At 30.4% G+C, this 8677-nt stretch overlaps 1 protein-coding gene across 1 annotated transcript in view; it reads left to right on the forward strand.

Annotated features, from left to right (window-relative positions):
- The window catches only part of UBA6 (ubiquitin like modifier activating enzyme 6), an 85846-nt gene that overhangs the window by 35083 nt on the left and 42086 nt on the right, over nucleotides 1–8677 (forward strand). The window contains exons 8-13 of the mRNA XM_017671530.3: nucleotides 1041–1163; nucleotides 2780–2903; nucleotides 5785–5888; nucleotides 7126–7188; nucleotides 7981–8057; nucleotides 8611–8677. Coding sequence (XP_017527019.1) covers nucleotides 1041–1163; nucleotides 2780–2903; nucleotides 5785–5888; nucleotides 7126–7188; nucleotides 7981–8057; nucleotides 8611–8677 — 558 coding nt within the window. The remainder of the gene's footprint in view (nucleotides 1–1040; nucleotides 1164–2779; nucleotides 2904–5784; nucleotides 5889–7125; nucleotides 7189–7980; nucleotides 8058–8610) is intronic.

The following is an 8677-nucleotide window of genomic DNA, read 5'->3' on the forward strand; positions in this document are numbered from 1 at the left end:
ACTATTTACAATAGCGAAGAAATGGAAGCAGCCTAAGTGTCCATCAGTAGATGAATGGATAAAGAAGATGTGGTACATATACACAATGTATGTACCTATTTTGATAGTAAAGGCAATACATGATCAAGTAGGAGGTAGTCTTCGATAAACTGTTTCACTACATCTAATAGGTGGTATAAATTGTCTTAATGGGCTGCATTCTTATACACACATATTAATAGACTTTAGTTTTTGTTAGAAAAATATCACTTACATAGGATCATATGTGCTAAAGAATAAGAATTTTTCTTTATTATCTATAACTCAAAGTAATTTCAAGCACAAAAATTTTCTTTAAAGATTCTTGGAGTGTATGTGTTATAAAAGTCATTTCTAATAAATTGTAAGTTTTTGTTATTATTAAGGTATCATTGATATACACTCTTATGCAGGTTTCACATGAAAAACTATATGGTTACTACATGCACTCATATTATTGAGTTCCCCCCACTCCCATACTCCATTGCAGTCACTGTCCATCTTACTACACTAAATGTGTATAAAAATCTGATTTTCACCTTTCATAACATTGTTGTGCACTGTTAATTTCTCAGCCCCTTTAATGCTGACTCTGCTCTCAGCTTCTAGCTCTGTTCTGTTTTCCATTAACTATCACCTTTTATGAATGGATACTCTTTTCTTTCCTAAAATGAGAAGAATTCACTGCTAGACCATTAAATAAAGATGCCTGTTTCTCATATACCGCACTTGATTTTTAAGGCAAGGCAGGAGTTCTTGTTATTTAAAAATTGTAGAATGTGTAGTGATGCAGTGTGCTGATGGTGCTTCAGATTTTGTGACATAGGCATCCAGTTCCTAATCCCAGAATCCTTGACACATAAACCAATTTACAGACAAATAATTGATCCTATTCATAATTCACTTATATCCAAAAGATATACTTAATTATAAATGAAAGAGTTCACAAAAGGGCCTAAGATAGTTAAAATAGTATTTGTCTTTATATATATAATCTTGAACTTGTTTTTATCCCTTGACAGTTCATCAGTGCAGATATACATGGAATTTGGTCACGGTTGTTTTGTGATTTTGGTGATGAATTCGAAGTTTTAGATACAACAGGAGAAGACCCAAAAGAAATTTTCATCTCAAATATAACACAAGTATGTATATAATTAATTTTTAAATTTGATGTGAATGCTATTTTTTAAAAGGTGGCATTAGTAAAATATTGTAATATGCAATTTATTTTACTGTAATTTTCATCTGTATGATATTTTAAGGTGAGGAAATGTTTTAATTTCTTGATTGCATTATATTAAAGCTAAATGGTGTTAGACTATTAGAAGGGTATTCTAAATTCCTTCTAACATTATTTAATAATTGATGGATCAATATTTGCTTATGTCAAGCATTTTTATTTTAATTTTGTTCTATGTCATGTTCCTAGGAACATGAATTATGATTCAGTGTTTATTGAACTGTGTGTGTCTAACTACATTCTCTTGATATCATGTAAACCTAATTTTTTATTCTCTAAAAGAATTGGAAAAATCACTATGCATTTTAGCTCTTTTTTTAGCCTAAATCATTATTTGTACTCTTTATATTCAGTTTATCTCAAAGTTCAAAAGAAACCAAATGCAAAGGAATGATAATATACTTTGACCTAATAATATCTGTGCTCCTTTATGCTTCATTAATAAGCCCAATATAATGTTTGCTTTTGACTCTTTTTTAAGAGTAATCCTTTGAAAAATTATTCTGTTTATCTCCCTGCTTACAGAGTGGCTTATTATTCAACCTTTTATCTTCTGTAGTTGTTTTTAGTTTGTCACTGAAAATATCATAGAGTTAGAGTAAGCGTTAAAGGATATTATGGATTCTTGTATTGCATTAGTATTCTATTGAACAGTGCAGGAAATACAGTTATCCATAAAGGATTAGAAAATACCATAAATATTCCCACTTACCTATAAATTATTTCTCTTAATATGTTCTGTGAATTCTTTTCTTCTTGAGATATGTGTAAACCCACATTACATTAATTTTATCTACATGTTTATAACCATAATCTTATGATTCTTATCCAGATTATTAAGCAGCAAGAGAATTTTTAGAATCTACACACTTATAAAAGAGAAAATGATAATTCCTTTTGGTTTTATGTAGATTAAATTATACCTTATTCAAGCATTGTATTGGGTTTTATGCAGTTAGGAAGTTTCCCAGCCTTATGACCTATCTCATTCTTCATCTTTAGTGCGATAAACTAATTTTTTCCTATTTTTATCCTGATAAGCTGGGCTGCACAATTTTTTTTTGCTTTAAATTGTTTGGTTGTTTGGCAAGCTTCAAACTTCCAGTTTCTTGACTTAAAATTTCTCTTCTCCTTTCTTACATTTCTTGGTCTTCAAAGTTAGACTCTCATCTTTTATGCACAATTTTTGTATAACATGACTAAAGCTTAACATTCAATGACTTTGAATGTTTCTTGTAAGTCACAAGAATCTTTGATTCTATGAAATACTTGTACTACATATAGAACCTCTGTCTCCCCCACACATAAAGATTATATTTTAAGCATTTGTAATAAAATATAAAGTACCACTATTTTGTGACAATTTTTAAAGGCTTATTTTTACTGAGGAAGGAGGGGAGTTGCTTAGAATTTTGGTTATTTTGAGAATTTTATGGTGACTGTCATTTTTGTGTGAAATTTGAAATTTACGTGAATAAAGAATACTTGAACTTATTTTTAGCTTACTTTTATTTTTAGGCTAATCCTGGCATTGTTACTTGCCTTGAGAATCATCCTCACAAACTTGAAACAGGACAATTCCTAACATTTCGAGAAATTAATGGAATGACAGGCTTAAATGGATCTACACAACAAATAACTGGTAAATTCATTAATTCATTTATACTTATTCATTCAGCAGATTTACAGTCAGGCACTGTATTCACTGTTAAGAACACATCAACTCAAGCATGATCCAGTCCGTGGCCTCAAAACATTCAATCCAAGTGAGGAGATGTTAACATGTACGATGCTATAAAAAGAGTACAGGCACTCGAAACTCTAAACTTAGCAGGAAACCTACCCAGTTTTGGCACAGCAGCAGTTGGGTTTAGAGTGTCTTGATTAAAATTTGAAGATTGCATTGGTTTAGGAAGGCAGTGAAGAGATATTCTGTGCAGAGACATTAAGAGGCAAGACAGAATCCAAGAAACTAAAAGCTAATATGGCAGGGCTGACAGTGAGAGTTGATACAGCAAGAGTCCTAAGACATTTAGGAGGATACTTTGTTATCTCATATGGTAGGTGAACAAAGATTCCAACATGAACCACTTACGTATTCATTTAGGGAGTGCATGAAAGGGAGCATGTTTTGGAGAGAAGATAATGAGTACTTTAGGCTTGTTGAGTGAGGTGGCAATGAAGTAGTCAAGTAGAGATACATGTTTTTTGTTCAGTGACTTGGATGAAAGGAATGGATAGATGTTACTGCAAGCAGTTTGTGGGTTTATTGGGAAGAAGTTGAAGGAATGTTTTTTTAGTGGACTAAGATGAGATCATTGTCCAGAGAAGAAAGGTGGCAAGGCCAGAGATTTGAAGAGAGTAAACATTTTTAAAAATTAGAAAGATTATCAGGTTTCATTTAGGGCCCATTAGAAGTTGAAGGTAATGAATTTGTAGCAGCTTTAGTCTGCATAGTTTATGATATTCCTCCGGCCTTGTTTAAAAGACTTAAAGATATTGTTAGATATTCTGTAACTCAAAGATGGCATATTTATAACTGTTCAGCTGAAAGTGATTCAGTTTTATCTTTAAGGCATTTGAAAGTATAAATATGATTAATGTATAGACTAGTAAAATGCTTTACTTTTTTTTCTTTTAAAGACTGAAAAGGGATAAGAAAAAAATGAGTGCCTGTTACAATCTCTTTATGGAAAAACAATTTTGAATCTGTAATTAAACATCTTTCATAACAAAACTATTGGATTTTGTTTCCCAGACTGTACCTAAAAAAATGTAAAGTACAGGTTCAGATCATTGGTATTAAAGAATTTGTATGTTCCTATGAAAGTTGGCTCAACTAATCATGTAGGATTATCATTTGTTATTCTGGGCTCTGTGCAATGGTTGGTTGTCATAATGGCTCAGAATCTTGAGGCTACATATAAAAGGAGGACCCATGGAATAAAAAGGAATGAAAATAAAACCACATTTTGTACCAAAAATTACTTGGTTGGAGAGAGAATATTTAAGTAGGGTGAACATTAATAAAACTTTTTTCCTTAACATTTATCAGTTGGTATTTACTGCTTTACAGTAATACTCTGTTATTTGAAGAACATTTTTAAATAGCTAAATAACAAATGTTCATACTAGATAATACATGTATGTGTATATATTTAAGTAGACTTAAAAATTAGAACTACTTCAGACCTTCTCCCCTCTCCAGAGATAATAGCAGCTAAGTTTGATATTACCCTGCTGACCTTTTCATTCCACCTAACATGACGTTTGTGGGGACACAGTTTACTGTTTATTTAATTTTTTTGAATAAGCAAAAGGTTCAAAAATAATTAAGGGCAAATGTTGAAAGTGAAAATTTTCTCCCTACTTGTAGCTCCCACTCACTTTTCACACATCTACTGTTTTTAGTTTAGTGTGTCTCCCTCTGGGTGTTCTTACGCTTTTTTATACACAAAGTATCATATTACACATAGTGCTGTCCTTTGCCTTTCCATTAAACAAAATATCTAGATGATCTTCTGAAAACATCAATAATTGTGGAACATCTTTTTTCCTCTTTTTAAATTTTCTTTAATGCTGCATAATATTTTGTGGTGTGAATAAAAATGGCATAAGTATAATTTTGATTTGCATTTTATATATTATGAATGAGATTAGACATCTTTAGTTTCAGAGCTGTTTTTTTCCTTTAATGTTAGTCATCTATTCTTTGCCCATTTTCCTGTTGAATTGTTGATCATTTTCTTAACCATTCCCTGGAAAAAAAAATACATATCTGCAAGTCATATTTTAAAACCTGGCAAATATGCCATATTTTGTTTGGCACTTGACTTTGCTTCTAAATGTTTTTACTGTGTGTTTATAATACCAAGTTTTTCAACTTTTTTCTGTTATGGCTTTTACTTTGAATCATGATTAGAAAAACCTTCCTTACTGCAAAGTTTTAAAGGAATTTTTCTCCCATGCTTTTATCTAATAATTTTTTGGCATCTTTTTTGACACTTAAAATTGTTAGCCATTTGGATTAAATGCCTTCCCGATGGCTTTTTTCCCCAAAATATTTATTAAATAATTTTCTTTTCCTACTGATTTGAGGTGCCACTTAATTGTGTCCTTTGTGAGTCTATTTCTGAATTTTCGCATCCCTTCTGTTTATCTGCCTTGTCTGCTCGTGAGCTAGTACCACTCTGTATTATTACTAAATATGTATAACTAATACCAGTAAATTAAGTGTTGAGGCTTTACAAAATATTTTAATGTCTAATAATAAGCCTTTGTCACTACCTTCCCTCCCTCCCCACTCTGAGTTTTCTTGGCTATTTTTGTTTAAGTTCTTAAGTTCACTTTGGAAAAATCATCTTCTAGCTATCCATACTTCTTCCTCTCCCCTACAAAAAAATTTATAGTGGGATCTATTTAATTCTGTAAATTAGGGAAAATTAACATCTTTTTGATGATAAATCTTCTAATTTAAATAGCTATATCAGTATATAATGATTTTCTTTATTTTTTTCTTGTAGTGGTATCACCATTTTCTTTTAGCATTGGTGATACTACAGAACTGGAACCTTATTTACATGGAGGCATAGCTGTCCAAGTTAAGACTTCTAAAACATTTTGCTTTGTAAGTATTTTTTTTTTCTGCTTAAAAAAAATTTACTCATAGAATAGTAGCAGAAGAGAAAAGGAAATAAAATAGTTAACCAAATAGTTAATTTAAAGGCCAGATTTTGTTTTTTAATTTGCACCTGCTTTGAGGAAAATGGTATCAATCTAAGGAAATAAACTCACATTAACAAAATAATTTACAGCCAGAATATCAATGCATATAATTGAGGTATATAGATTACCTCAAAGAAACTACCTTTGTGAATCACCGAAGAGTTATTCATACTCCTTAAATTATTTCCTAAAACAAATGATAAAACTAATACATATTTGAAAGATTTAGCAAACATTGAAAAAAGTGTATGTTTTATTATTCAATTAATTATATTTTTTAAGTTAAAAGTATATTTCTTTTTATCAAACTTGTTAATACAGGTTAAATTTTAACATTTTTAATTTCAAGGAATAGTATATGTTGGAAATGTAAAATAATTCCTATAAACACATTAAAAGGAAAACAAATATTTGAATAAGGAGAAGGTAGATGTTATTTGTATTAAGGAGCTAAGAAGTCTCCTCCTGCTTAAATCCTTTGACTACTAGTATAAGTTAATATATCTTTTGTTTCCTACAAATGAAGTTTTTAACTTGATTGCCTTTTGTTTACCAGGAAAGTTGTTAACCATAGTCCAGTACAAGGCTTTGTCTAAGTCAAAGTTAGAACAAAACAAATTAGAATACTATATCTAGTCAAATCTGCCCCTGCATTGCTTTAGTCTTGGTACTGTCCCCAATTTTTAATTATGCCTCAAGGAAATTTCAGATTGGGTGAGGTTTGGGGGTTTTTTTGGCCTTCATGTTTTTTTTGCTCACACAGAAAATTTTAACTTTGAGTGTGTATTGAAGTCTTACCAGGCATAACAAGTTTTGATAACATGATATCAGAAAAATATGGTAGCCTTTCAGTTAAAATAATAGAATTTTTTCAAATATACTGACGTTTTCTCCAGTTTTTCCCAAATTTACTAAATGCAGCAGGTTGTCTAATTGCCTTTAACATTAAAAAAAATAAAGTGTGTTATAAGGAGCAACATGGGGAGTGATAGTTATTTTTTATTTCAGTTAAGACGTATTAGTCCAAACTTATTTATTTTAGACCTTTGAGAGAGTTTTATTGCTCTGTATATTTTTTCAAGAAATCACTCACTGGCTCTGAATGTAACAGTTTTTGTTTCTGTTTCTTTTTCTACTAGGAGCCATTGGAAAGGCAGATAAAACGTCCTAAGTGTCTTATTGCAGATTTTAGCAAACCTGAGGTGAATAAACATTGTAGGTTTGAAAGAGACAACAGAGTGGGGAATGGGGATTGGTAAGAGATAATACAGTTAAAACAGGGTAGCCATGTATTTATCTTTCTGTAAAAACATTTTTTTAAAGATTGTGTTCATATATCTAGAGTTGATTCCCAAGGATTGAAAACAGAAATTTATATTATAGGAAAGTGTTAGAATAATAGGTAAAAGATTTTGCTTTTATATATGCTAGCTTTGATAGCTAAAAGACAATTTCAATAATTTATGCAAAGGTGATCTTACTAAACGATTTTCTGAACCATATAGGTTTATATAATACAGATTTCTTCCCAAAAAACCTTAGAAACATTTATTCTATGTTTTAAATCACTGGATATAATTTTGTAGCAGTTAATGAATACATTTATGATAAGGAAAGAACTACATTAATAGTTTCCAAATTTGTAAATGTTGATAAAGAAAAAAAATTAGGTAATTTTGCACAAGTATTTTGTTGCTTTTTCTTAGCTGTTAAAGCTCTAAGCTTTATATGAATAACCTAGTAAAAACTAGGTTTTTATCTCTGAGATTGAAATTTGGCTCTTTTGCTATTAAATGTAGCTTTATGGCCTTAAAGTCAAGTAATTTAAATTCTTTAAGCCTTAGCTTCCTCATCTATTAAATGGAGATAATAGTATCAAGCTAATTCATTTATTTTAAGGATTAAATTAAATAATACTTTAAAAGCATTAGCACAGTGCCTGGCACATATTATCAACTCAACAGGTATTGACCAATTTTTAATGTTGTAAACAGGCACCTTTACAGATTCATGCAGCTATGCTTGCCTTGGACCAGTTTCAGGAGAACTATAGTCGCAAGCCAAATATTGGGTAATGTTTTTTATTGAAATAACTTTTTTGCTTACCATAAAAACAGTATTTCAGAAATTATAGATGAAAAAATTTTAAAGTAACTAATTAAAAGATTGCAACACCAGTAGATACACCAAACTATAAATGTTTATTATGACCTTCTGATCTTTTTCCTGATGGAGGTGGAGAGATCAGTTTATACAATGAACCATGCTAAATAAGAATTTTCTAATTTTGAAGTCTTCAAAGCTATAATTTATTAAATTAAAAATATGAGAATTATTGAACTATGAATCCACTATGTATTTACTATCTAGCCTATTAAGTCAGAAGTACTGTTGCAAAAGATGTTTGCCTTGTATATTTAAAATCAAATTTTATTTATATATTATCCTTTTTGAAGTAATGTATTTATAAACCATTACTTTCAAGTCAGTGAAGCACTTTCTGCTACCTGTTGGCAAAATTCCACATTTTTTGAAACAATCTCTTACATTTTAGTTTTGAGCACGACTTACTGTTTATAGGAATTGGAAAAATTGAAATTGGGGTGTTTTGTTTCAAATCCTAGATGCCAACAAGATTCACAAGAGCTTTTGCAACTAGCAAAATCTGTAAGTGAAGCCTTGGAGGAGAAG

The sequence above is a fragment of the Manis javanica genome, chromosome 5 (genome assembly GCF_040802235.1).
Source record: "Manis javanica isolate MJ-LG chromosome 5, MJ_LKY, whole genome shotgun sequence".
In the NCBI taxonomy this organism is placed as follows: Eukaryota; Metazoa; Chordata; class Mammalia; order Pholidota; family Manidae; genus Manis; species Manis javanica.